Source organism: Rhea americana, unplaced genomic scaffold, assembly GCF_003343005.1.
Source record: "Rhea americana isolate MKP2758 unplaced genomic scaffold, rheAme1 scaffold_274, whole genome shotgun sequence".
Lineage (NCBI taxonomy): Eukaryota > Metazoa > Chordata > Aves > Rheiformes > Rheidae > Rhea > Rhea americana.
Genome location: NW_028186395.1, coordinates 396,845 through 424,508, shown reverse-complemented (window position 1 = coordinate 424,508; position 27,664 = coordinate 396,845). Strand labels below are relative to the sequence as shown.

Below are 27,664 nucleotides of genomic sequence, written 5' to 3'. Positions count from 1 at the left end.
CCCTGGCTGCCCCGAGTCGTCTGGCGCAGGCCCCGCGCCGCCGCTACCCTATCCAGCAGGCCCGGTATGCCTCTCTGGGCACCCTGCCCGCCGTCTGCTGGGACGGCTGTCCGAGGAAGAGCGTGCTGTCGGCGCGCCACTCCGGCATGGTGCGCAGCCCCGTGACAGTGAAGATCGCCCGGCCTGCCTCCAGCCTGGCCCGCTCCCCCGTGTGAGTATGGCTGCGGGGGCTCCCAGCAGCGCCCGCGTTGCAGGTCCCTGGGAAGGAGGAAGGAGCCTGCTTCTCAGGCTCGCACGCTCTACACGCCAGCCCCTGTGGCCCCCATTTGCCTGGGAGGGTTGCATGCAGCTGGGCATCGCTTCTGCCTCACTTCACACTTCTAAAGGCACTATAAAAACTTCCCCTTGCTGCCAGCAGTGATGAGATTAATGTGCTTGGAGAAAGCCGGTTACTCAGCCCTTGTCCCTGTGATTCTCCTCTGATGGCTTGAACCACTCTGCCAGGGGAGAGTGTGTGTAGCTCCTGGCCCTTTAATGACCTCTTAATCCTCATCTCAAGCATTGCTTTGTTGCTATGGAAAGGATTGTGTGTGGTCACAAGCTATGGAAGAGGCTGCCTTGGAGATCCCTTCCCTCCCTTCAGCTGGCCATGGGGGCAGTTGGTGCACCAGGCCRGAGGGGGCTCTGTTCCTGGGGTCTCTGTAACCAGAGGTGTCCTGCTTTTCTTAATTTCTTACTTTCCTTCACAGCCTGGAGCAGCTGATCCCGCCAATGGCCTTTACACCCAACAGCAGTTTGGACCCATGTGCAAAAGAGACTGTGCTGAATGCTATCAAGGAGAGCAGGAAAAGGGCTGTGGAGGAGGAGGAGGAGGACCAGGCTTTTGGGAATGATCAGGAGAGCAAGAGAAGGTAAAAAACAAACAAAAAAACTGGCAGTGCAGGTCAGCACCTGTGTATTGGGAATGTCGTAAATGAGGCTGGTTCTTCAGTGGTGACAAATACGATGTATCCTGGAGTAYGCTAATCCTACCATCCTGTGACAGGGAGTCTGGTGTGGACAAGTGCTGTGGAAAGTGAACTGCAAAGAGGAGGCACACCTGATCACGCTGCCCTCTTTATTGTGTCAGAAATYCCTCCGATACTCTTCTTGTCCTTAAGATCAAAGGATGTGGTTTAAGCTTCTGTCTGGGCAAGCTTGTGGGTTAAGTGTGTTCTCTTGTGTTGTTGGATATTGTGAGAGGCCTGGAATGTGGATTGAGATAGCCTGTCAGGGCTTCCTTGGGGGGATTCCTGTGTTTCAGAAAAAGCTTCTGTCATCTCAGGAGTTAGCAGAACAGAGAAACTTGGCAGGTAATCCTGGATCCTGGTGTTTGCCATAGGCTGATCATCTTAATCCTTCAGTCAGCCCTGGTCTTCAAGGCGAAATGAGATCTYAAAGTCTGAAATTCAGGATGGAAACATCACACTTCAAAAGATCTCTGGGTACTCCTTTATGCACAGTAACTAGCAAAAGGAAGTAAAAACAAAAGAGGAAAACAAGAAGGGCTATCTTTTGCTTTCACTACTCAAGGTCAATGATTTCCAGTTCTGAGCTTGAAGAAATGAGGGTGCACTGTCTTTACCAAGGCTCTGGGAAGGACAGGATATAAATTATGGATGCCAAGGTCTGCTGGAGCCTTTTGTAACTGCCCAGGCATAGCTCTGCCTTTCTGTCATTCTCTGTTCTGTTTTTTGTCCTTTCCATTTGTGTACATGTAGGCCATTTGCCTTGTGCCCCCCTCTGACCCTCTTATACACTGGGGGCTGCCTATCTGGGCTCTGGCAGATAAACTGAAAGATGGGAGAAGAGCGGTTTGAACTGATGAAGGCACTGCCCGAGCATATTATCCTACGTGGTGCACTGAGGACAGCTATTAGAGGCCGCTCTGAGAGCAGAGGGAGATGACTGGCAGTTTCCAGGGAACTCCCAGCTGCTTTTCCTGCAGCTGCAGGAGCAGACTGGCGGTGGGAGTTGCAGCAGGTCATGCAATTTTCTATTCCATCAGCTGACTTTTCTAACTTTGAACCCGTGTCTCAGGTTGAATCTGAGCATGAGAGTTGAGTCTCTCTAGGATGACACAGGATGGACATGCTGGCAGAATCTGCTGTCTCTTTATTATTGTTATCATCTCTTTTATTATTTTATTTTATCATACCAATACCCAGCTCTGCCACAAAAGCAAATTTTGAAGTGTTAATCTCTGGAGAGCATGAAAAATGCTTGTAGGCAAAAAATCCAGTGAGCTTTTGAGGGTGGAAAGGAACCTGTGTCAGCTGGAGAGCTTTGTGCCACCTGTGTGATTGGGTCAGCGTGTTCAGAGCTTCAGGAAGGGCGCTTGGACTAAGTGACAGGGCTGATCTTACAYCTCTCTCTGCTGTGGGGCTTCTTCTTAAGACAGTCAGACTTCAGTTATTCACTGAAAAGAAAGCKTATTCATGGGAAAGGGGATCCAATTTCTAGCTCGAACTAGCCATGGCACTGGCTAGGAAGAGGTAGGAAATCCAGGTTTTGGAGCTCAGATTCATTTCTGAAATGAAYTGCTAAGTTTGTCTAAAATGTTTTTGGCTTAGAATGAGGGATTTGGGCAAAGATTTCATTAAATGAAAACTACTCTGCCCAGCATGCAAGTGACAGAACTGCTGGAGCTTGGGAGGAAGCAGCTAGGGATAAGGATGAGTGAGGCCAAGACTGGGTGGAGAGAAAATCTGCAGCCTGGGAAAGCAGTACATGGATGGGAAAACCTCTGCCCCAAGTATTGCGTGACAGGAGAAAAGCAAGTTTAGTGCTTTCCTGGTGCCGGGCCTGCCTGGAAGGGATCCTCTCCCAGCCTGGGAAGGCAGCCCCTGCTCTCTGCAGCCTCCTGGCCATCAAAAGACTTTTCTTCTCTCCCCCACAGGCGCCAYGACAGCAGTGGAAGTGGGCAGTCAGCATTTGAGCCACTGGTAGCCAACGGTGCYCCTGCCTCTCTCATACCCAAGTAAGTGCCCATCAGGCCCAAAGGGACTGCTGTTAGCTGGGAGGTGAATCTGTAAGATTCTGCGGGCTCTGGAAAAGATACTTGGTTCTTGCTTTTGCAGCCCAGGTTCTGGGGAGAGCAGGAGAGGCTGTGGCCTTGCCTTCTGTCTGTCACCCACTGTTAGAGTTGTGTACTCTGAGCACAGGCCAGTGGGCATTAGGGCTGTGCTGCTATGAGGTCTTTTTCTAAGCCCTGTGCTGTAAGAAAGAGCAGAGTTGTTTATCCCAACATGCCCTGCTTTTGCAGGACCTGTGAGCAGGATGGTGGGGAACTCATAAAATTTTTTATAACCTTCTCCAGGCCTGGTTCTCTGAAGAGGGGCCTTGTTTCGCACTACCTAGATGACTGTTCAAACAAGAGGTCGCGGACCTCTTCCATGAGCTCTGTGAACAATACGTATGCTGGTGGGATCCCCAGCTCCATTCGCAACGCCATCACCAGTTCCTACAGCTCTAGCCGAGGCCTCTCACAGGTAGGAAACAGCTTTACAAATTACCTCTGGAGCCTGTGGCCAAGCGCAGTGCGGAGTAGTTTGACCCTCCTTTGGGATCGCCTGTGTAACTCGAACCCTGGGCTCGTAAGAATAAAGCAGTGTTGCCAAGTGCCTGGCAATAAACACTGTGGGGAGTCTCCAGCGCAGTTTAGCCAGTCAGTTTTATATCACCATGCATTAGCTGGGCTGCTGGGCCAGCAGCAGCCAGAAGCGATGTTACTTTGTCCTTCAGTTCATGTCTCTATGGTGTTGCTAATCTGAGATGCCCTCCTGTAGTGCTTATTTTATGCTGAATGAGGAAGGAAGCTGTTTTTCTCCCTCCTTAGCCTTGGCCGGTCTGCTAGGGTAGTTAGATACAGGTAGGGAAAAAGAATCTTCTTTCTACACTGTTGCCTTTTCAGCTGGAGTCAGCAAGTATCAGAGCTCTGTATTCCCACTCTGACCTGGGCTCCCTCAGCAGCTGCTGAGCTGTAGAAAAACACTGCTTAAATGGCTCTTGGGTCAAGGCTGCAGATCTAGCAGTGGAACAGTCATGGCTTGTGGAGCTGAGCTCTCTGTGTGGAGGAAGCCTGCCTCTGGGATCTCTCTGAGGAAGGGTTTTCTGTGACTGGGGCAAGCCCTAAAATCCTTGAGGTGGGGTCCATCTGCCCTGAACAGATGAGGAGGCAGACTGCTGCTGCCAGAGCAGCCCTATACACACACRAGCACCTGAGGCTGCCGAGGTAGCCAGGCAGCCTCAGCCTGCACTATGCAAAGGCAAAAGGACTCTGAGGCAAGAGGTGTTTGCTGCCTGGATAGTGCTCTGAATAGCAGTGTTCTGCCTTCTCCGACAGGCCAGCTTGTTAAGCTTGTAGAGGCTGCCTGCTCCTGAGAGGTATTCACTTTGGGGAGTCCAGACCCTGCTGTGTCCCACTGAATGTGGGAAGGAATTATGTGGTGTTGAAGACAGAATGAGGCATTGGACTCAGCTGAGGTCCTGGAAGATGGTATTTAACATGCAAGCAAGGAGGGTAGAATACTTACTCTCTCCCATCCCATGCCCTAAATTGCTGCTGATCTTTTGGCTTCCAGTTGTGGAAGACAAGCGGTGTGAGTGTGTCCCCGCTGTCCAGCCCAGCATCCTCACGCTCCCAGACACCAGAGTGGCCTCTCAAGAAAGCAAGGTAACTAGCCATCCTTCCAATGAGCAGCTTTTCCTCAACTCCAACCTGAAGGAGAGCAGAGCATCTTCCCAGCAGTCCTGGCATCTGGCCCCCTATCAGCAAGGCAGTTGAGACCATCAGAGCATCTTGCCTGTTTCTAAGATGTGACTGCTGGGTGACCCACCTGTGTGAGAATTCTGTTGGTTTGGTGTTGGTTCAGATCTCTGCTGCCTTGCTACACCGGTGGCCTGGCAGTGTCATTGGAGAAGTGCACTGCTGAGATCCCCTGTTCTGCTCTGGCACCGTGTTATAGATGTCTCTGGCACCGTGTTATAGATGTCTCTGGCACCGTGTTATAGATGTCAGGGTTCAGAGACCGTCACAAATGCAGTGTTGTTCTGTGACATTGGCATGGCCTGGATTGCCTGAATGTCAGAAACTTGGGAAGAGACAGGCCCGGATTATTGCAATCTCATCAAAAGTATTTTACAGGAGACTGCAGCACATCTGCATTTTAGTGCCAGCCTCGGAGGTAATACCCTTGTTTCTCTCTCTCCCAGCTCAGAGTAGGACATAATTTTACTGGGGAGAAGCATGTGTCAGAGCTAAAGCTGACACAATCGTTTGCCTGGAAAGGCTGGGTCTACAAGACCTATGAGAGATGTTGTTTCCCATCTGGGACCCCTGAATGCTGCTGTGAAGTTGATTTCAGCCCTGCAAAGCAGTACAGGTTGCGTGCACTTGAATGCTAGACCAAGCTATGATCTTGGAGATGAGAGCAGCTCCTTGRCTTTGAACTGCTTTTGGTCTGGTGCAGTGAGTACAGGTCTGGTAAGGACTGCACCCCTGGGCAGACTAGAAGCATGAAAGGGTCAGCAAGGAGCAGAGCCGAGTAGAAACGCAGGGATGGGGCTGCCAGGGCAGTAGGGAGTCTGTGTAACACTGAGTGGGGGACCTCCTTAGGAAGACCCATCTGGTCCTTGAGGCTGGGGATGTTTTTAATGCCCACCAGCTTGGGATGTTGTATGGAGGCCTGTAGTTTGACTGAGGCAAAGATGCTGGTGGGAGTCTTAGTGTTTGGCCTATCCCCTCCGGGAATGAGGCCTAACAGTATCTCTTCCCTTTGCACAGGGAAGAGGAGTCTCTTTGCTCCAACGCTTCCACTCCAGTAAAATCAGATAAGGAGCTTCAGACTGAAAAAGGTAAGTGCAGGCTTGTAGTAGCCACTGTGGGCTGGGGTTGAATGTGTCATCAGTCTGCGAAAGCAGGATATAGTTTAGGCCTGCAGGTGGGATTGGCTTGAGATACCTCCTGGCAACTAAGAACATGCTAGTTCCAAGCCAGTGGGACAACATTTCTGTTGCCCTCTGGGTTAGGATCATCCAGAGAGGAGTCCCCTTTCTCTCTTTCAGAAGGGAGTAGCATATTGATAGGAGCTAAGTTCCTCTCTACCTAGAGGCAGTTCTGACTTGTCTCTCTCTCTGTAGTGGTGGAGATGCCCGTGCGGAAGAAGCAGAATTCCCTGAGCTCGCCATCAGTGTCAGGAAGCAGTGGGAAGCGCAAACGGAAGATCCAGTTGCTGTCGTCTCGACGGGGAGATCAGCTCACTCTGGTACGTCACTGTCTCGCAGCCCCTTTTGCCCTCATCTGGCGATAGAATGTGCTCACTGCAATTTCTGCAGGGCTGGGGGGAGACTGACCTGCCTGCCCTCAGGAAGGAGGCCCCGTCCTTGGCGGAGTGGGAAGTGACGCTATCCCCAGCCCCAGTGTCTGGTGGGCTGTGCGTGATTGTGCTGCCTGCTACCGGACCAGGTAATGGCCTGGGGAAGGCCTGCCGTGCCCTCAGCGCCAAGCCGGGGGCCATAGTAGGTGGGATTGGAGCTCCGCGGTAGCGTGCTGTGGCAGAACCACCTGCTTCACGGGTCTTGCGACGGCCTGCCTTCACCACACGTTCAGAGAGGCTCTGCCAGCTTCCCTGAGAAGGAGCTAAGCTGCTGCTCTTTCTTGGCAGCCCCCACCGCCTCAACTGGGTTATTCCATCACCTCGGAGGACCTGGATGCGGAGAAGAAGGCAGCGTTGCAGTGGTTCAACAGAGTCTTGGAGGATAAGGCTGGTAAGRACTGCACCCCTGGGCAGACTAGGAGCGTGAAGGGGTCAGCAAGGAGCAGAGCTGAGTAGAAACCCAGAGGTGGGGCGGCCAGGGCAGTGGGGAGTCTGTGTAACAGACAGTGGGGGACCTCCCTGGGAAGTTCTGTCTGCCCCTTGAAGTTGGGGATGCTGTTAATGCCCCAGCGTCCACAGGGAGTTATTGTGACGAGCAAGGTTTCCTGGCTCCAGAGTTGTAGGATGTCCGTGCAGCTTCCTAGCTGCTGGGGAAGCTCTGCTAATGGGTGGTCCCCTACAGCATGTTGTATTGAAATACTGATTTCTTGCTCCTTTCCAGTAGATCCAGTCGCTAGCACCACTGCAGAGAGTACCCCTCAATCCAGGCCACTGGCATTCACGATGACCTCCCCAGGGCCTGCACCTGTGTCAACAACTGCACCTGCCAGCAGCAACTCGCTCCTGGACAGCCTGAAGAAGATGCAGAGTAGCCAGACTGCCCCTGTGCCGGCAGGTAAGGAGGAAGAGGGCGGGCAGAGCTGGGCACTGTGGCAGAATGAGATAGCCGCAAGAGGGGCTCTCCGTAATCTTTGTGGGAGACAGGCTGGAAAACTCAATGTTCAAATACCCTGCAGACAGTGGAGATGGCAGGCAGGCCTTGAGGGGCAATTTGGGCACAGGGCCTGTGCTCCTGCTGTGAGCTGCAGTAGCATGGAAGGCTTGGTCCATCTGCTATGGGGAGGTACTGCTCAAGGAGCCTTTGCWCACTACTAGGGTGGCTTTTTGGCAGAAGGGCTGTCTGTATATGATCCCTGGCTCTAAATCAGCTCTCTATCCCTTTCTAGACTCTCCTGGAGCTGCRGTAGTGTCTCCACCATCTTCGTCCACACCACAGCTGCCTGCTCCAGCTGTATCACTGGAGTCAAGTTCATTACCTGTGACTTCTGCTGACACCAAGCCTGTGCCCATATTAAGCATAACTGCCCCTTCTGCCCCTCCTACTTCTGGGGCACAGCCTGCCAGCAGCCTGAGTCCTTCATCTGTAGAGCTGGGCCAGACCCCCAGCAAACCTYCCTCCTTCTCAAAGCCAGGCATCCTTTTTGGGATGCTGAGCACCCCTCCAGCCAGCCAGCTGACAACGACAGCAACCGCTGCTGTTCCCACCACAACACCTGTCTTCAAACCCATCTTTGGAACTCCGCTGAAAAGCGAGAGCACAGCACCCTGTACGACTGTTGTCTCTACTGCAGTTGTGTCTGCAAGCTCGGGCCCTTCATCAACATCTTCTATCACTACCATGTTCAAGCCTATATTTGGCAACGTGACAGCAGCTTCATCTCCAGCAAAGGCTTCTCCTTTCGCATTCAAGCCGACGTCACAGCCAGCCTCAGCTGCAGATCTGCCAACAACCTCCACGACTGCCCCGGCAGTATTTACAGGCCTTCCTGCTGTCATCTTCACCACTGCAGCTACCACTGCTACCACACTGAGTTCTTCCACGGATGCCACCACTAAACCTGTCTTCAGCTTTGGACTCAACCCTCCTGCCTCCACTGGCCCTGCTACCAGCCTGACTGTTACCACTGCCACTTCCACCAGTACGTCTCAGCCATTCCTATTTGGAGGCCCAGCCAGCTTGGCTTCTAGCACAGAAGGCAGCTTTGCCCCCTCAGGGCCTGTGTTCCAGTTTGGAAAGCCAGCTCCAACCACAGTCCCTTCCACCACCAGTGTCGCAGGAGGCTCTGCCTTTGGCCAAGCACCTTCAAACTTGACTGCTCCCACCACTGCTGTGGGCTTTAGCATTTTTGGAGGCACTGCCCTGACATCTGCCCCAGCAACCACAGGTCAGTCAACGTTGACGTTTGGCTCCTCTGCCACAGCTTTTGGTGGTTCTTTCAGTGCAAGTGCGAAGCCACCACCGCCGTATCCTGGCACAGCGAATCAGTCAGCTTTCAGCAGTGGTGCTGCGGAGAGCCAGCCGCCCGCCAGCAAACCCTCTACTGGTCCAGTCAGCTTTGGCCCCTCTTTCACTTTCGGAGCCTCCGCAGCCCAGTCCACCGCTCAGCCAGCATTTGGTAGCAGCGCTCAGCCGTCGTTTGGCACAACCAGCACCCAGGGCTCCTTTGGCACCAGCAGCACCCAGGCAGCATTTGGAACTACCACATCAGTCTTCTCTTTTGGGACTGCCAGCTCCACCACAACCAGCTTTGGATCCAGCACCCAGACCACAAACAGCAGCACCGGCACTGCTGTCTTTGGCACCACCCCCTCTCCTTTCACCTTCGGGGCATCTGCCCAGCCAGGTCCCTCTGCCAGTGCCTTTGGGATTGGCACACCTGCCCTGAGCAGTGGCTCCCCTGCCATATCATTCAACTTTGGGGCTGGACAGAGTGGAGCAGCCACTGTGGCAACACCATTTGGTCCTTCTCTGACACAGAGCACRCTGGGTGCACAGAATCAGAGCACGCCATTTGCCTTCACTGTTTCCAGCACTCCCGACAACAAACCTGTGTTTGGAGGTGAGCCACAGCAGTCGAGCTCCTCTTTGCAGGGTGGAGGGCAGGGCTGGTTGTAGGTAGCTGCTTTCCTGATGGCCCTTGTTGAACTTCCCTGGGCTCAGAAGCCCTAGATGGGCTGGTGTTTGTGCTGTGCAGGGCTTTGCCTCACTCACTATCTGCTCAGGTCCCCAGTCCTTGGTCCTTAATCCTTTAGTCTGCTGTTCATTGGCCTCTCTAAAGATGGCAGCTCTCTAGCTCAGCTTGAGTGCTGAGCGCAGCCAGAAACTTCCCAGCCCTGGAGAAGCTAAGGTCTTGCCAGCGTTTAAAAGCAATCTGGAGTTTCTTGGAGAGCAGAAACACTTCAGCCAGTGGCTGCAATCCCTTCTTGCTCATTCCGTGAGGTTTTCCCAACTACTTTGAACCCTCTCTGAACTGGCTCACTTCCTGCACAGTTGCAACCCATATGCTGAGAAACTTTGGTCTGGAATGAGACAGKCCTTTGTGCTTCCCCAGCCTGCAAATCCTCCTGGGCCAGCCACCCTGCTGGGAGGAGAGCCAAGGGGTTAAGATGAGAAAGTAAGAGTGCAACTTCTTGTGTTAAAAGGATGTCTCAGAGGTGAATAGACTGGTGTAGGGGGACTGCATTCCTTCAGAGCTCCTGCTGCTTGCAGGAAGTGCCTGCTTCCAAAATCCAGGCTCTCCTGTCTCCTTTGCTAACCCATGCTCACAGTGGCATGTTGTTTTCCAGGAACTCCTGCTCCTACCTTTGGGCAAAGCACACCTGTCCCAGGAGCAGTGGGGAGTGGAAGCAGTAGCCTTTCCTTTGGGACACCCAGCACTCCTGCCTCAGGCTTTGGGGGAGTTGGTGCTTCCTTCGGTAAGAGTTCCTCTCTGGCCCTGCGGGGCTGAGGGACTGTGTCGCTCCCCTGGGGTGGGGGTGCGACAGGCTGTGTTCTGTGAGCTACGGTTGATGCTGTCCCGTGCCGCTTGTTCAGGTGGTACCTCCTGGGATCTGGGGAGGGGGGATAATGCTGCCTCTGTGCTAACACAGCTATGGGTGAGGCCAGAGAGACCTATACAACTTTTCTGCTTCCAGGTCCCTCGACCCCTGCATTTTCCATCGGGGCAGGATCCAAGACTGGGGCTCGCCAGCGGCTGCAGGCGAGAAGACAGCACACCCGCAAAAAGTAACCTCTTGAGTTGTTAGGCCCCAGCTGCTGGCCTGCTGAGAAGAGCCCCTGCGCCAGCACGCACGCAAGGGGCTCCAGTCTAAAGCAGTCCCCATGGCAGGACCAGCAGTGGCGAGGGTCAGGCCCCCGTCTCCTATGCCAGCAGGAGACCGTGCTGGGTAGCAGTGACTGGGGAGGGACAGGATAAACCAAACCCTTCGTACTTGAACAGTTCCACAGCCAAGGCTGAATGAACCTCTGTACATACCTACAGCGTTTCCTCCCTCGTTTTATTTTGCCATGTTTCAGAATATGTAAATTTTCCCCATTGCTTTTCCTAGCTGTGCCTGTGCCCTCCTCCCCCAGCCCCCTTGACATTGAGCCCCCTGCCCCACAACATGGCAGCCAGCAGAGCTGCAGGGTGCCAGCTGACCCGCACATCACTGCTCGGAGCCTGGCTGGAGATGCGCTCTCCTGGCGTGCTGCTGTCACGCTGCATCTCTGCTGCCCAGCCCTGCTGGGTGCAGTTTCCTGCCTAACTGCCCCAGTGTTACTGAGTGATGTGGTCTTCACCAGGTCCAGGAGTCTTTCCCTGCTGTGTAATCTGTTGACCTGGTGAGCGCTATCCCTCTAGAGGATTCTGCTCCAAGCTGGTAGTTGCCATCTTTGCAGAACACTAGCCTGGGTTAATGGCAGTGAGGCCCCCATGAGGATGGGCTAAGTGTTTCAGTGCCATAGGTGACTGATCCAGCTTCTGCAGCTGGGTGAAGACCCCACTGTCAAAACTAACATCTCCCATCGGACCTCCAGCCAAGGTCTCACGTGCACAGGATGACGACTGTGCCGTTCATGGTGTCAGACCTCAGCTGGAGGAGCACTGCAGAGATGAGCCGTGCTCAGAGCTGTGAGAAGTGTCCTCCCCCTGCAGGGCCAGGCACCTTCTAGCGAAGGAGCCTTTTCCCTTGCTGCTGTCCACCATCTGTGAGGCTTTGGGCTGACCCTGATCTGCTCTGTGTAAAGCATTGTCTGTTTTGCTTTGTTTGTGCTCCTGTTGATGCACTCATTGAATCGAGTTTGGAGGAAGAATTGAACCGTGTGCGTGGCGGCATGTTGGTTATGCCGGATTTGCTGTTTGGAGTTCTTTTTCTGGGGCGCCTGTTCCCTCATGGGGGGTTGCGCCCTGGCTAATTGGGTGTTGACAGTAGCATCACTGCGTGGCTACTACTGCTGGGTGAGTTCTGTCCCTTCGTCATTGTGACTGAAAGAAAGGCAGCTGGGGTGGAGAGGACGGCGGGCCCTGGGCACGGGGACTCCAGCCTTGGCAGTCTCAYCACTACTTGTTCTCCCTTCCTGCTGTTCTCTTTCCTGAGCTGGACCAGGACCTAGTGTCCGTGAGCCACCTCGTGGTCCTCTAGAGGCAGGAGGAGTCCAGAGAGGATGGGTTTACCCCTGATTCCCTCTTTGGTTTTCACTTTCAACTCATCCCTATCCTTTTGTTTTTACCAGCTCATAAGAGCTACGGTGCTGTGTCCAGAGCCCCTGTTGCCACCTAGCCAGAAGTGGGGCTGTTTCTCTATCTGGAAGCACCTGTGGGAAGAGACTGCCAGGTTACAGTTCCTGCAGGAACTGAGAGCTGGCCTCAGTCCCAGCATGGCCCTCCCTTCCCTCTGCCCCGGGGAGAGGGACCAGCACCCCTGGCTCCACAGTCTCCCCACCACTTCCAGGAGTGCTTTGCTGCCGGGTTTTTTACTCTCCGAGCCGTGTGAGTGTGTGTGTCTGCCGAAGTCTAAATTAAAAAAAGAAAAAAAAACAAATATTTAAACATTTTTTAACAAAATAAAAATTTATTTTTATATTTAAGCTAAATTGCCTTTGAATTCCTTCAAGCTTGGTTCAGTGAAGTTGCCAGACCCTGCAGCGCTGCTGGTAGAGTTTAGCTGTGCAGTTGCAGTCTGGTGAGGAGCTGGCATGTGGGCCTAGGCCTTCACCAGAGGGGCTTAGCTGCACCAGGGAAAGGCAGCTACGYCCCATGTGCTGGCCAGGGCTGGAGCACCCCAACACGTGCTCTGTGACCACGTTCTCCTCCTAGGCTGTAACAAAATGTCCTTATTTTAAAATGTGATGTATGTGGATGTGACTAAACTCTCTCCCTCTCTCTCTCTCTTTTTTTTTTTTTTTTTTATTTTTTTGAGGGGGGGGGGGGGGGAGGGGGGGGAAAATCTGGTGACTGCTGTTCCGCTGTGAGTACAGCAGACCTTTGCTGAGGGAATGGGCTCGGGCAGATAGATGCCTCCTTGGGAGGCTCGCACGTGTGGGCTGGTCTGTGGCATTTGCTCCCTCTCCTGAGGGCAGTTTGCTGTGGCCGGAGCCCACCTAGCTCCCTGTCCACTGCTGCCCCCGGGCACAGAGCTGGGAGGCAGAGGGGATGGTGGCTGGTGAAGTGCRTGTGAGCTGAGGGCATCCTGCGAGCACTGCCCCCCGCCGCCTGGCAAGGAGCCGGGCAGCGTGTGAGCTCACCAGAGCAGAGCCAGCCATGGGGGCTCAGCACCGCAGCACTGCAGGAAGCGCAGCCAGGTGAATGTTGGTGCTGCCACACTCCTTGGGCTGCTGCTTGTGTTAAGCCAGGGCCAGTGCTCTCCTAGGGAGGCTTCGGAAGGACCCAAGTCTTCTCAGCCTTCTGCAGTAGCTGGTGCCCAAGTCCGGAGTCCTCCCATCAGTTTCTGTGGCTCAGAAATACAAAAGCTTCCTAGAGGCCAAGCCTGTGTCTCTAAAGGAGCCATTCCCCCCCCCCCCCCCCCGCCTCCCATCCCTGCACAGATGCATTTTTTGGTACCTGCTGCGAGAGACCTGTGTGAGTGGGTTGCAGTATGTGGACAGTGAAAGTGCTGGGAGGCTGSGTTTTTAAACTCAAATCTGAAGACTTGGATCATTCCTGGTGTGGCTGATGAGGATTTTCTTTTTTATTTTTAGTGTGAATGTGCAATTTTTTTTTTCCTTGCTTCTTCTGTCACTGATTCAAAATAAAAAGACTGTGTTCATGTCTGGCTTTTCCTTGTGGTTTAGTTCTGCTGCCTGCCGCTCCTGAGCGGGACACTGCATTGCTGGAACAGTAGTAGGTGGTGCTGCTTTCCAACCCTCAGGCCCGAGAGCGTTCCTGCCCCTCCCTGTTTTTTAAAAAGAGGTCGAATGCTGATGGAGGGATGGAACTGACTTCACTACTTTGCCCTGCTGGGGCACCTGCCAGACCAAAGGCACACTGTGAGGGGTAGCTGGGCAAGAGAGCGGTCTGCATGTGCACCTGCCGGAGAAGATTATTTAATGCTTGTTTTGTCCCTGCTGCTGCAGAGTTTACAAGCTCCTTATCTCAACCCACAGACCAGGCTGAGGTAAGGTTTTCTAAGGGGACAAAGTAGTAAAACATCATTAATCCAGATGGAGAAATCTAGACAAGCAGGGTACAGAAAACCTGGGTACGCTAAACGCTGCCTGGGGCCGGCTTTGAGAGCAAGCCTGCACAGGGCTGGGTGAGCAGGTTCCTCCTTCCTTGCCTGCTGTGTGCAACAGGGTGTGCGGGGGTTAGGCAGCCCCAGCCCCGCTCAGTCCCAGCAAGAGGCGCAGATTTACACGAGTGCACCACAATTGCAGCTGGTACAGAGTTTTACTTTGCGGGTCCAGGTCAGAGAGGCTCCGCTGTCTGGGGGAAGGGACAGAGACAGAGCTGTAGCCTTTCATTCATGCAGCGCAAGGGAGCGCAGCAGCTGCTGCAGCAGGGGAGGTCTCTAGCAGAAGCAAACAGCGCTTGGCCACGTGCAGTCCTAAGCACGCTAGCTCACTCCTTAACACGCTGCTTTTTCCTTTTCTTCTTGTGAGCAGTTCCCGGATGCGTGCCCCCTCCTGGCTGTAGGCTCTCTTCAGCTGCTGCAGGCAGGGAGCTGTGGACAAGCGCGACCAGCCTGAGCTAAGCGCCCGAGGCCCTGCTCAGCCCAGCAGCATGGCTGCTGCGGTCTCTTTCTGTGCTCTTGAATGCTGTTCGACTCCCCTGCTCCACCTTCCTTCCTCCTCGCACCATTTTAGGTGCCCTCAAACCCCAGCAAAGCACCAAGGTGCAGGCACCATACAGATATCCAGGTAGCCCCAAGCCCAGTTACCATTCCCCTGCTAAGAGTCTCCTGGGCCCTCTCACCTGGCAACAGCAGTTTCTTCCTTGCACCGCTCCAGCACAGCCACAAAGAAACCATTGGTGAGTGTGTCAGCAGGAGAGGCTCGGAGGCAGCGTTCAGCCCCGGGGAAGGCAGCAAGTCCTCGGCAGGGCCAAGAAGGTAACACATTCACCAGCCTGGAGTACAGGACAGTTTGGGACAGTGCTGAGCCCACCAATCCTGCCATCAGCAACACACAGCCACACTTCCCACAGCGCAGAAAAAGAACCAGAACATCCCCCCCTCCCCCGCCTTCTGATACGCCTCAGCAGCAACCCYACGGCATCCTGTGGCACCACCCTGCTGCAGCATGTCCCTCCCCACCGCCTCCTCAAAGCAGGCAAACCTGAAGGCCGAGCCCTGTTCCTGAAGCACAGCATGTACCACATCCTCATTCTCCTCCTGGTGCACTGAGCAGGTGGAGTAGACCAGGCGCTGGACAGCTGGGAAGCTCAGGGCATGGCTCAGGATCTTGCGCTGGAATCCAGCCAGCGCCTGCAGCCGCTCCGCACTGGGGGCGGCCTCCTCCACTGGCACCCGGTTCACCATCCCTGCAGGGAGAGCAGCAGTCGCCCACTGGGCCAAGCACCAAGAACCTGGCTCAAGCCTGATGCTTTGTAGCAGATGAGTTGGCCTAAGCCCTGCACATTACCTGAGCCACTGCACGATGGATCTAGGAGGATATAGGTCACTTTGCTGTACTTGGAGTCCCTGGGATCAACTGTCAGAAAGTCCTGCTGTGCCAGCTCAAAGCTGGTGACTCCGGCCCGCATCAGCATGGTGTTCATGGTGGCCAGGCGCTTGGTGTCCAAGTCAAAGGCAAAGATCTGCCTGAACATAGAGCCCAGGACCCAAGAGAAGAATGACTACCTTGCCCAGTCCCAGGAGCACTACTCATTGTACCAGCCCCACTGCTGCAGCCACCACCAGCAGCCCGAACCATCCTCTGCCTGCAGGGAGGCAGAGCTCCCACATAGGTGGGCTAGCAGGGCTCATCTCAGAGATCTGTGCTAATGGCTGGGCAGTGAACCTAAGTGACTTCCTGCCCTCTCAAGCCTTTCTAATGGTTATTCTACCACCCCTCCCAGCCCCCGTGACTACTAAAGCCCTCCACCCACCTGGAGAGAGGCAGGTGTCAAGCCTGGGGGGAGGGTGAGATTACAGGCTGCAGCTTCGCTTCAGCCCTGCTCCCTTCCCTTCATGCCAGCCTGTCTCCTGCAGCCCTGGGAGGCTTAGGGCAACCTGCCCTCCTTCCCCTCCAGTACACGCAGCCTGTACTMACCCCCTGTTCTTCAGGATGGCAGCCACGTGGCTCGTCTTGTTCCCAGGGGCAGCACAAGCGTCAATGACGTGGGAGCCAGCGGCTGGATTCAGGAGGAAGGCAGGGAGGCAGCTGGCCTGCAAGAGGGTCAACGGCCATCAAACAGGCAGAGCCACAAGCGACTCCTGCACCACCCAACCCCCCAAGTCCCCTCCTCAGGTGATATCCCACACTACAGGGTGACAGGTGAGCACAACTACACAGTACTAAGCCTATACAACACCCACCACTGCTGGGAAGCACTCTCGGTGTGATGGGAGCAGCACTGCCCAACCCACAGCCCCACAAACCTCCTAGCTGCTGGCTTAGCTCCCAGAGGGAAGTTTTTAGTGCAGTTCTGCATGTTCATCCAGTACCTACAGGTTAGACAACTAGAGCTACAGAGGAACTCCACATCTACAGGCTGTACTGAAAGTTTCTGCACTCAAAATTGTCTTCAAATCCTGTAGCAAACCAGACCCAGGCTTGTAGCCTTACCGTGCAGGAGAAGGCCCACCCTGCACTCATCTCAGCTATTTTCCCACTCCTGCAACTGTAACCTCTTGCTCCCCAGCTCACCCACCTTGTCCTGCAGTATTATGTGCCCAGAAGTATAGAGCTGGTTGTTATGGAAGTCCGTCTGCGGAGGGAAGATCAGCAACTCTGGGAGATGAAGATCCAACAGGAATTTCTTCCCCGAGAGGGAGCTCAGTTCCTCCACACTGCCCACAAGCCACACAGAGGATCAGCACACAGGCCTGCCTCCGCATTCTCAATACCAGAACTCTTCAGAGCCCAGGTGGAGAATCTCCCTTCCTCCCATGCTCCCACTCCACTTTGGCACCAAGCAACACATAGAAAGGTAGGAGGTAAGAAAAAAAGAGTGTCATGGTGGAGACCTCAATCAGCCACCACAAGCACCATGATCAACAACTCTTCGACTTACAAGATCTCTTTCCAAGCCCGTATCTCTCACTGACATCCCYGCAAAGAGGCCCCGGGACAGCACAGAGACACGTTTACCTGGCTGCCTTGCCCAAGTACGAATAGCCCTGGCGCTTGAAGAAATCAATCACATCATCCAYACAAGTCTTCAGGGTGTTCACTCGGACATAGCGCGGTAGCTGGGGGGCTGGGGAGACCACAGTCAGGTCAGACGCACGCACAAGATCCCCAGTTGCGGCCTGCAGRCTGTCTGGGAGCATGCTGGGTGGTCCAGAGGGACAACCCTCTGCTGTGCCAAGAGGACCTGGACCCTCACCTCCCCGGCTCACGAGGCTGGGACAAGGCAGCAGCTCCTGAGGCCCCAAAGTAAGCTCACCTCCTGTGCTCGCTCCCTCTGCTGGGGCCAGCAGATCCTCGTTGCGGCTCACCTTCCGCTGCACCTTGAGCCGGGCCAACTCAGCCTGCAGGCGGGCGCGATGCCGCCGGGCCAGCGCCTTCCAGCGGCCCCCGCACTTGAGACCCTTGCCAAAGAGCAGGTCGTACACCAGCACCTGTGGGCAGCAATGCGGGCCGGGCAGCAAGCGGGGCCTGGTGCCGCTCGGGGGCTTCACCACCTGCCTCAGCGGGGGCGCCGGGCTGCCCTTACCTTTGCCAGGTGTGGGGGCAGCTTCTTCTCGGCCTGCAGCAGCGCGGCGCTGGCCAGCAGCGCATCCAGCACCGGCGAGTAGCGCAGGGTCTCGGACACCAGCGCATACAGCTGTCGCACATGCTGCACGGGCCGTCAGTAGTGCCACGCATGGGGGAGCCGCCAGCCCCCCCTGCCTCGCTTCTCCCTCCCCCGGGACCCACTGACCCCCAGCCCTGGCCTCCCCAGTACCCTCCCCCGTTCCAGAGACTCGCCAGTCCCCTGGCCTTGGTCCCCCTGGGGCCCACCGGGCCCCCAGCCTCGGCCCCCTTTGGGGACCTGCCAGCCTCCTCACCTCAGTCCCCCCCCCCCAGGGACCCCCTTGCCTCATCCTTCCCCTGGGACCCACCGGTTCCCTCGCCTCGGTCCCCCTGGGGACCCGCCGGCCCCCCAGCCCCGGCCTACCTGGGACCGCCTGCCCCGGGGACCCACCGGTGCTCCTACCTCGGTCCCTGCGGGGACCCACTGGTCCCCCCTGCCTCGGTCCCCCTGGGGACCCCCTGCCTCGGTCTCCCCTCGGAACTCACCGCTCCCCTCGCCTCGGTCGCCCCCAGGAACTGCCCCCGGGGACCCCCTGCCTCGGCCGCCCGCCAYAGGGGCTCCTCCGGGGCTCCCTCCCGCAGCGGGTCGTTCCTCCCCCCTCCTCGGACCCATGCCCGGCTCCGCCCGGCCCCCCGCACCGGGAAGCGGCTGTTGTACACGAGGGTCTTGAGCCCGCCATCGCCGCGCTCCAGCGCCGCCAGCACGGCGGCCGCAGCGCTGTAAAGCGCCATGGCCCCTCGCGGCCGCCGTACCGCCCGGCCGCCGTACCGCGTGCCCCAGCAACGCGCGCGACCAGCCGCCGTCGCGCTTTACGGCAGCGGGGGCCTGGCCCGGCCCGGCCCGGCCCGAGGCGGGGGGCGGAGGGAGGGCGGTGGCGGTTCGTGGGGACGGGGGCTGTTGGGGTCTCACGGAAGGGGAATTTGAGACCTTCGGGAGATCCCTGAGCTCCCCGCCGAGAGCCGGCGCAGGCCCCAGCGTGCCGGAGCCGAGGGCTCTGTGGGCGAGCCCGGGCCCTGCTCCCGCGGCGGGGCACAGCCGCTGCACGGCGGCTCGCCCGGGCAGCTCGGTGGCCTGCAGCCCCGGTGCTGGGCTAGATTTTCGTGCGTTACACACAGAAGAGTAATAATATTTAGAGAAAAATAGCCACGCTTGACTTTTTAATAGTCATAAACTCTTGRCAGTCCAGGCAAGCAGAAGGCTACAGTAAGCGGCAGCCACTTTGGCATAGCAATACAGTGACATAAGAACCAAATCAAAAATGCTGCTTGGTATTTTTCTGAGACGCTGCCTGTGACCTGCGTRTTTTTCAGTGGTGTCTGCCCACTGAGAAGAGGAGGGGTCCTGCTGCTCCCAGCAAAGAAATTTGGTTTTGAATTGTAACACACGTCTTTTGGAGGAGTAGATATGCTGAACACTTCTCAAGGTTCGTAAAATTAGGAAGCATTTCTGTTCCTAAGATTCTCTGCTGCAGATCTAACCTGGAAAGATGCACGACCATTTTCAAATATATCAGGATCCAGCCAGACTGACACGGAAATGGAGAAGAAAACATTGTGTAATGTCTGTTGAGATAGAGCTTTAGTGGGTTTAATGGATGTCTGTGATTTAGGAACTGGAACTGCTTAAATTTCAGAACTAAGGCAGCAACATTTAAATTCATAGTAATTGATAATAAAATGCATGCTCCATGTCTGATATTTTGCCTAACATTCCTGGTACTTCCCCAGAATAAAGATGCCCTATGGGCCTAGTTGAAGAGAGGCAAGACTGGTCGGCTTCCTGCTCCCAGGCTGGCTGTAGGTGTAGCAGAGCTTGTTGTCAGATGGGACATCGGGGTGCCTGGCCCTGCTCTTATCATACCACCTCACTCCTCAGGCCAGCACCTCCTCACCCCGAGTGAGCACCTCCACATAGCCTGCTGCCCATAGCCCTGCTGGGCTCAGCGTGTCACTCCAAACCGGGCCGGGTGTGAGACGCCCTGATTTCAGCACCAGCTAGCATCCCTGAGAAGCTGGAAGAGATGAGCTGCCTAACCAGGCAGGCTTGCTGCTGTCATGGTCCCGTGGCCCTTCAGCTAACACATATCGGCCCTGTTTCTGCCCCATTGGCTGCTCACCAGCTAGCAAACAGCTTTCTGGCTGCTGCTTTTAAAACATCTGTTTTCCTCTCCAGCAGCACTATGAACCTCTGCAGACCACTGCAATGGCAATTCCGCTTCCTCAGGCACAGTGACAATGTTAGTCAGCAATCGGCTCACCTAATGCAAAGTCCAATTATTCAGAGGGGCAGACCAACAAAGACCCCRCTTTCATCTGCCCTGGATGCTTCCAGCTAGCCCTAGTCATAGCTTCAGGCCATTTCCTTTGGCCAGAGCAGTCACTAATCAGTAGCTGGCAGAAATGCAGGCAACAGAAGACTCTGAATGTGTCATGGGTTTCCTTACTGTATATCTTGGTCTGTTCAGGTGGGACATGGTAAGCAGGGCAGAGCATTCCTGCCTTTGTATCATGCTCTGCATGAGAGGGACCAAACTACCAGTGTGGGTCCAGAGCAGCCCAGCAGTGTTTGGGCAGAGATGGGTGGCAGGAATTAGCCATGGAGACAGGACCAAAGGCAGGCACTAGGCCTGTACCCCTTCCCTACCAAAAGTGGCACAGCAGGCAGCTTTGCTTAGTGACAGATTCTGTGTTGTAAAGGGCCAAAGAACCTGTTTCGATGTCCATCCCATAACTGAGGTGGCACCCCAGGAAATAATGCGAGCCATGGTCTTCCATGGCCAGAGGTTCATCCTGCTGGACAGRCTACAGTTTGGTGGGCTCCTCTGGGGCAGGATGTTTGTACGACCCATGGGGGTGCTGGCTCAGGGCAGGCGTGGGCAGGATGATGGGCAGGGAATAGGGCCCTCGCTCTGGCCAGCACAGGTCCACAATAGGGTAGAGCTGGCCCTGGAACTCCGCCTGGAAGGTGTAGATGGGGCTGAGCTCATCAGGGCTGTCGGCATTATAGAAGGTCAGCTCCCCCTTCTCATAGTGCAAATAGATCCCGATGCGCTGAGGCCGGGTAGTCAGTGGCAGGGTGGCCCGCGGGGTGCTGAAGGCCTCGTAGACTTTCCCTTCCTTTAGGCCAATGAGCCACACACCGTGCTCAGGAGACTTGTTGAGCTTCCCTTTGCGGCTGACTGTACCCTTGATGATGCCCACGCGCCAGTGGTTCCTGGTGCCCACAATCACCTCCCAGTAGTGCTGACCACAGGAGAAGCCCTTGCTGGTGAGGATGCAGTTGCTGGAGTTGAAACGCTTGGGGTTGCTGTCCCGGCGCTGGTAGAGTCCACACTGCACCACTGTGTCACCCTTGAAGAGTTCCAGGAGGGGATGTGCAGTCACAGGGTCCAGTTTCAGCATCTCTGGAGCTAAAAAGAAAGCACTCAGGCTCCAGACAGATTAGCAGGCAGATCACCCTGGCCCTGGGTGATCCCAACTCAGTTGTGAGGGCCAGGAACAGCCAAACAAGCTGGCCCTGCTGAACTTTAAGCAGCTGCAAGCATTTTGCCAGAGCAGGCTGTTACCAACATGACATGCTGGGCCAGTCCTTGCTCAAGGAGCTCTCCTGGAATTGAGGGGTCACAACCACACCCAGAGAGCAAGACAGAGGCGGGGGGGGGGCAGCATGATGCCAGCTGAGCAGCCTGTCCCAACAGCATGCATACACCAGCATGCCAGGATGCTGGGGGTGATGCCAGTTGGGCAGGTCAATACCTGGCAGAACCCGGCGGTGCAGGCGCTTCCACACAGTCATCTTGATGTCATCTTGGTGGAAACATGGCTTGAAGGAAACAGGGCTGAAGATGCCATCACCCACCTGCAGGCTGGGAAGCTCTGACCTAGAAAGACATGGGCAGCTATGACACAGTTGACGGGGATGGTGTGCAACCTTTTCTCACCTGGCTGCTGTGTGTGATGGTGACACCGGTGTCTCCCCAGCTGCTCTTGCCTTCCTCTGGGGCTGCATGTATGACTCCAGCCATGGCTCTTACACTCTCTACCACAACAGTGATGCCCACAGAAGTGAGCAGGGCAGTACATCTGTGTCAGGCTGCCCCAGCAGTGCAGGGGTGATCACAGGCCTGGGCCCTCCAGACTCACTGCAGAGGCATTGCTGTCCCCATTGGTGCTGTTTGCTGCTGGGTCCCATCACTCACCTGAACTGGGAGGAGCTGTATTTCTGGAAAACACAAGAGAAAGAGAGAGTTGGGGCTGGGAGATGTCCAGACCAGCAGCTCCTCTGCCTGGTCACAGCTCCATACACTCATTCCATTGGCCGGAGAGGCCTCTTGTGGGAAAACTGAGGGCAGCACCTTTTGTGGAAGTGTATGCTGAAGGGCAGGTCTCTTCCATCTGAGGAAGACCCTGGTTGGACAGAGGACACCTGCGTCTCTCTTCTTTTGGTTGCCTAACTACGCTGGATGGCCATATCTGCAGCCCAGGGAAGTGCCCAGGGCTAGGAGCAGTGGGTTGCAGGGTGGAGAGCCTGGCTGGCTCTCACCATCTTTGTCAGGTGGCCTCTGAAGAGCACACTCACCCGGATGAAATCAAGCTGGCTTTCATTGTTGAGTGTCTCCAGCAAGCTCTCCATCTCCTTTAGCTTCTGCAGGGCGTCTGACGTCTGCCTGACCTGGGACTCGATGGAGGTGATGAGCTGGGTTGCCTTCCCTTCGACACTCTCCAGGAAGGTGGCCTTCTCCTCATCAATGTACCTGTGCAGCTCTTGGAACTCCTTACGTGTCACACACTTGAAGACATCTGCCTCATTCTGCAGGGAGACAGCAAGCAGTTGTACGTGACCAATTTGATCCATTGCCTTCATCCACTTTTTAGTTTCAGAAATTCCACCAGCAAAGTCTATGTGTTCCAGTAAGCTGTCCTCCACTCGCTTTCCAAATAGAGCAGCCCTTTACAGAAAGCCAGGTGATGCCTTCATCCTGCTGTCTTCAGAGGCACATCACCACAGTACCCCTGGCTCACATCTCTCCTACACCAAGTTTTGATTTCCTGATGTCCCAACCAACTTCACCAGAGCCCTGCTGCTTGACAGAGCTCTTCGATTCCTCTGCTCCCAGGGAACAACCTCGGTCCCGGACCAAATAGGAGAAAATGAAGCTACAGCTCCACTTGGGTTCAGCCCTTCTGATGAGCCTTGCTGGGAAGCTTTAGCCTGAGAAGGGATGCCAGGAGGTCCTAGGAGAAGCCTGCAGCATGGAAAGGCAACACGCAGCTAAACCAGCAAACCAGCATTGCTTGGGCTGATTAACCAGTTCTGAGCAGGGTGTTTTCTACCTGTTATCTCACCACCTCCAAGGACATTAGGTCAAACCAGCTCTGAGTGGTGCTCCTGCTAGGGGGCTGAGTACCACAAGAGAAGGCTATGTTTGAAAACAGGGCTGTGCCGCCAGAGAGGGCTACATCACCCCTCCCCCAAACTGGACCATGTTTAGTCCCTCACTTTTCATGGAGAACAGCAATCTCAGGAAAAAGGGGGAGGACAAGCTATGTCTGCTATCCCAGGGAGGAATGGAGGAGGAGAGGTGAGGAGACCTGCAGCARGGGTTGTCCCAGCAGCTTTGTGGCAAAAAAAGGGCTCTGGGAAGCAGGCTCCCTTGGCGCGTAGCACTCACTGTAATGCGTATTTTGTTGTTGATGAGCCTGCTGAATTGTTCATCTAGGTTCCTCTTGCATTGGTGGATGTCAGTTAGCAGCACAGACAGCTCCTCCTGCAAAGGCAGCAGATCTCTGTAGTGGGGGCCTCTGTGCCAGCCTGCCTGATCGCAGGCTGTGCCCCTGTGCTTGTCTGCCCCGAGGAACAGGTGGCCCTAATAAATCACATTCTCCTAAACTTCCTGAGGAAAGCACTGCCCTGATCAGCACAGATCTGAGAGTGCCTGGGAGCACCCCTGAGCAAAGTAAAGCCCTGCGTATCCTGCCCATCTTTACTTTCTGATGTGGAGGATCTGGGGTTGCCAGAGGCAGGACAGCATCCAGACCACAGGCCTGATGAGGACCACTGGTAAGGTGTCTCTGCTCCTGTTCCCAGCCTTCCATAGCCTTTCCCCTCTATATCTTCCCCCTACTTGTTCAGGCCGCATCTTCCATCCCGTGGTGGCTTCACACCAGATGAGGAGGCAGTGAGCAAGCTACAAGCCAGCATTGGGCCTGTGACACCCTGTCAATGCTAGTGCCAAGGGCCCAACTCGGGCAGGTGTTTCTGCTGCCTTCCAGTCTTATCTCCTCAGTATCAGGAGCTGAGGGGACTGGTGGCCCTGTGCTGGCATTCCTTGGGCTTTCATGTGACGCYGGGCAGAGGAATGTAGGTAGGTGTTTACTCTAACTGGCTGAGGCTCCTGTTTTCCCTGCTCTCCTGTGGCAACTCGCCTTAGCCCTTATCTCCAGATTTCTTTTGATGGTATTTGAAAGCAGTCATGAAAGGCCCACTCCCACTTTCCCTGCCCCTCAGCTCTTCCCGCTGTGGTTTAGCCACCAAAACTGTGAGCTCACTAAGGGGGGACATGCTGAGACATGGCATCATTTCCAGCCTGTCCCTTAAAGGATAGTGGGTCACTTGGTCAGCAGGTACTGCCTTGCTCAGGACTAAGATTGCTACAGGTGCCCTGGCCCCGACTCTGGGGAGTCCTCACCAGCCTTGCCTACCAACCTTCATCCGGCAGTATGTGGTAGAGATGGGTGTGATCTTGTGCTGGCGGTGGTTGCCGATGGTGCCGCACAGTCCACAGATCACCTCTTGGTCATCCTCACAGAAGAGGCTGAGGGGATTGTGGTGGGCTGGGCAGGATTCTGGGGTGGACTCTGCCTCACCCCGGCTCTGCAGTGCCTCAATGACACGGGCCAAAGTGACGTTGGGTGGCGAAGCACTGCAGTCCACGCTTTGGCGGCACACAGGGCACAGGAACTGCCCATCCAGCTCGGAGGACAGTGACACCACGCAGGACTTGCAGTATGAATGCCCACACTGCAGCATTAGGGGCTCCTTGAAGACCTCCAAACAGATGGGACAGAGGAGCTGGTCCTCCAGCTCATCGATGCTCATCTTCCGAGCCATCCTGCCTCCCAGCACAGCGCGCACACAAGCACAAGGGACCTGGCCTGGGAAACACAGGMAGATCAGTCTTATTGCAAGGAGCAACGTAAGCACAGATGAGTGAAAACAGAGCTCACCACTTGGGGAAGATTAAACAGAGACCTCCTCAAATGCTTTCTACCCTACCCCATCAGCAGCTCAGACATTTATGAACTCATTGTTATGCTCCAAACAAATTCTGACATGGTTGTTTCAGTCTGAGAATCTCTGATGGGTTTGGGCCCTGCTGACATGAAAGCCCACCTGGGTCAGGTCTGCCAGATCTGTCTAAGATGTCAGAAGTTGCCACCAAGCTGATCGCCATCTGGGACCTTTGTCTGGCAGCTGTGTCAGACTGGAGTCCACCTCAGGGCTTGAAATAGAGCCTATACCTGTCATACTAGGTGTCAGCAGGGCTTGAAATAGAGCCAAGAGGGATCTTCTGCTGAAAAAAAATACTAGCTCTGGGCTGTCTGAATCTCTACAGGTCTTGTTGGGCTCATTGTCTCATTCTCGGCACATTCTCAGAAGGACCAGCACTAGCCCAAGTGGTGTGTTTAAACAAAAGCAGACAGAAATCATGAAGAAAGTACTTATCTAAGAGACAGGGACAACAACAACATGATAAAAACCTGTGATGCCAGATTTATTGATATGAGGGTTGGGAGGCTGAGCTGCGTAGTCCAGGACAGTGATGGTAGCCCACCTCCTTGAAACACAGTGGGATCTCTGATCCTTGCAATGCTCCATGCTTCCGGCCAGCACCCCAAAAGCTGAAAGCACGGCTTCTCTCACCGAGCCCTGAGGCTGCACATGGCCAGCCTGTTTAACTATAAGGTTTATCCAGCCTTGCTCCTTTGCTGTTCCCAGTGCCATGGGATATAACCACTAACCATCATATGGCCACCTGGGCCACATGGGCTCAATAGTCCATGCCATACAGCAAATGCCTCCTTCCAAGCTGATATAGCTAGCATCACACTCCTGTGCAGAAAGGGCATCAGCATCTGGACAAGCAGCAGCAATCTGAGGCCCAAGCCCTGGAACTGGCACTGTTTTCCCAAAGGAAGTCACTGCACTGCTACTCAGTCCCTCATGGTGGGAAATACATTAACCTGATAGTATGAAAATTATGAAAACATGGCAGTGTTCTGCACGTCTGCTCTTTCCCCACAAGACATGAGCCTCAGTGGCCTGAACACACTGGAGAAAGTGCAGGTCATAGAGCTGTTATGATCTCCTTGCTCACACGAAAATAAATCTGAAGTAGAAGACAGAGCCTCAATCATTTCTCAAGGGAAAGGGAAGGCTGTGGCCTGAGATCAGCTTTTAGCATAAACTCCTTACCCTGCATGTGGGAGATCAGTGCGTAATCAAGCAAGAAAAACTCAAATTTGAGCTTGTGGCTAGTAAGACCCCTACTGGGCCCTGTACAAGGAAAGCAGCTCCAGCTGTTCCCTCCACTCACAGAAACACTCCTTCCAACAGATCCAGCTAACAACACACCCAGACATCGTGCTACTCACTTGTCCTGTGCTGGCTTCCTCTCTGCCCTGGCTCAGCTCCTCCTGGAACACCAGGCCCAGTGGATGTCACTTGGCTCCTCCAGACCAAGTCAAAGATTTTAGCCCCCTTGGCATAGCAGATGTGCCAAGCAGTGAGATCACTGGCTCCTCAGCAGGAAGGAGAGCTGTGCTGGCCACCCAGCTACTCACCTCCTGGAGCTTCAGCCCCACTGAGGATGTCCCTGCTTGCCCAATGTGACACCGGGCAGCTGGGGAATGATGTGGAGCCTGCAGAGGTGAGGCAGAAAGTCTCACTCTCTGGCAGCCCCAGCTCTGACGAGTGTGTCACCTGCCTGCCACACCCCCTACGTCTCAGCACCTGTGAAATGCTAGTCTGTGCCTCTGCAATGCAAGTGTAAGTGCACGTATCATATGACTGTCCGGACAGCTATAAAAAGAACCAGGCTTGATAAGAGACTTAAGTGTTTGCCTCACTTAGCGGCTAGTTTCCAAGAGTCCTGCTGTTGTTTCAGTCATCCACGTTGCTTAGGTCAGTGGAAACATTTTCACCAAAGCACTTTCTTATCAACTAAAACTCTTTATTTTGATTAAAACACAGTATTTTTCCTTTGGGTTGAAACCTTTCATTCTTTTGGAAAATACTAGAGGAGAAACCAGACCACTGCCCCTCCAGTTTGGGAAAAGGTGTGGGTGTGTGCTTTTGTGACTATAAAAACATGGTTTCTTATATAATTGTCCTGGTATTCATAGATATATTTGACTTATGGCAACCTTGACAGTTTCTCTCTCAGCATCACCCCAGATCAAGCTGAAGATGAGACAAAGCTTCACAGCTACAAGAGTCCAGTCTTGGAGTCACCCTAATGCATCTGTTACATGGGAGAGCAGAGAGATTCAGGGATTAAAACATTTACTCATGGCTCAAGAGATCTAGCTCAGCCTCCTCCAAAGGCCTTGGGGCGAAACGCTTTGCTTCTTTAGGGCACTGTTAACCAGGTAACTGCACTACTGTTTTTCACAGGCAGGTTGTGAAAATGAATGTGAAAGTGTCTGACTCAAAGGTATTAGAAAATTAGGAGGATCTTCCACCGGTGTATCCCGCAAAAAGCTTTTTGTTCCGAGATGGGATTTAATAAGAGGTCTGAGATACTCAAATCGGATGCTGTATCTCAGAGAGAGCGAGGTAGAGAACACACCTGCACTGCAGGGCTGTGGTGCAGCCCACGGAGCTGCTGCTGGTGCCCAGGCGGGTAGCAAAGTTGAGGCTCCTAAACAGCCATTCCCAATAAAACAGTTTGAGTTTCCATGAGGGAAATATGGTGAGGAGAAAGCCTGGAAGAAGCTGCTTTCCCCAGGAGGCCTGGAGGCACTTACA

At 54.7% G+C, this 27,664-nt stretch overlaps 4 protein-coding genes across 7 annotated transcripts in view; 2 read left to right on the top strand and 2 right to left on the bottom strand.

Annotated features, from left to right (window-relative positions):
- On the top strand, positions 1-13,502 carry POM121 (POM121 transmembrane nucleoporin). 2 transcript variants are annotated; one of them, XM_085308386.1, is made up of 12 exons: positions 1-211; positions 750-911; positions 2,939-3,019; positions 3,359-3,530; positions 4,623-4,714; positions 5,825-5,895; positions 6,181-6,305; positions 6,705-6,807; positions 7,141-7,311; positions 7,643-9,316; positions 10,044-10,172; positions 10,392-13,502. In XM_085308386.1, exons 1-12 carry the CDS (start codon positions 147-149, stop codon positions 10,484-10,486), a joined length of 2,940 nt encoding a protein of 979 aa, XP_085164512.1. In that variant the 5' UTR covers positions 1-146; the 3' UTR covers positions 10,487-13,502. The 2 variants fall into 2 exon arrangements, with proteins under 2 accessions (XP_085164512.1, XP_085164511.1); XM_085308385.1 differs by having other exon boundaries at positions 7,138-7,311.
- Positions 13,503-14,103: 601 nt separating this feature from the next.
- Positions 14,104-18,402, bottom strand: NSUN5 (NOP2/Sun RNA methyltransferase 5). The gene is made up of 10 exons (XM_085308387.1): positions 18,274-18,402; positions 17,555-17,677; positions 17,285-17,459; positions 16,987-17,095; positions 16,547-16,685; positions 15,946-16,061; positions 15,316-15,494; positions 15,010-15,214; positions 14,648-14,800; positions 14,104-14,396 (listed from the first exon to the last, which is right to left on the bottom strand). Exons 1-10 carry the CDS (start codon positions 18,364-18,366, stop codon positions 14,294-14,296), a joined length of 1,395 nt encoding a protein of 464 aa, XP_085164513.1. The 5' UTR covers positions 18,367-18,402; the 3' UTR covers positions 14,104-14,293.
- Positions 18,403-18,763: 361 nt separating this feature from the next.
- TRIM50 (tripartite motif containing 50) lies at positions 18,764-26,637 on the bottom strand. 3 transcript variants are annotated; one of them, XM_085308384.1, is made up of 7 exons: positions 26,479-26,637; positions 24,341-24,789; positions 23,307-23,402; positions 22,214-22,444; positions 21,834-21,856; positions 21,391-21,515; positions 18,764-21,044 (listed from the first exon to the last, which is right to left on the bottom strand). In XM_085308384.1, exons 2-7 carry the CDS (start codon positions 24,743-24,745, stop codon positions 20,437-20,439), a joined length of 1,488 nt encoding a protein of 495 aa, XP_085164510.1. In that variant the 5' UTR covers positions 24,746-24,789; positions 26,479-26,637; the 3' UTR covers positions 18,764-20,436. The 3 variants fall into 3 exon arrangements, with proteins under 3 accessions (XP_085164510.1, XP_085164508.1, XP_085164509.1); XM_085308382.1 differs by having other exon boundaries at positions 26,290-26,567; XM_085308383.1 differs by lacking the exon at positions 23,307-23,402 and having other exon boundaries at positions 26,290-26,567.
- FKBP6 (FKBP prolyl isomerase family member 6 (inactive)) overlaps positions 26,505-27,664 on the top strand; it is a 21,221-nt gene continuing 20,061 nt past the window's right edge. Inside the window, exon 1 of the mRNA XM_085308414.1 lies at positions 26,505-26,564. Coding sequence (XP_085164540.1) covers positions 26,505-26,564 — 60 coding nt within the window. The remainder of the gene's footprint in view (positions 26,565-27,664) is intronic.

Excerpts from the sequence above, each read along its gene's own strand:
- TRIM50 (XM_085308384.1), bottom strand. The coding sequence starts at position 24,745 with ATGGCTCGGAAGATGAGCATCGATGAGCTGGAGGACCAGCTCCTCTGT. Across the intron at positions 21,516-21,833 it reads TACAGCTCCTCCCAGTTCAG|GTCAGAGCTTCCCAGCCTGC; the intron begins GTGAGTGATGGG and ends ATGTCTTTCTAG. Across the intron at positions 21,045-21,390 it reads GCACCGCCGGGTTCTGCCAG|CTCCAGAGATGCTGAAACTG; the intron begins GTATTGACCTGC and ends CTTTCTTTTTAG.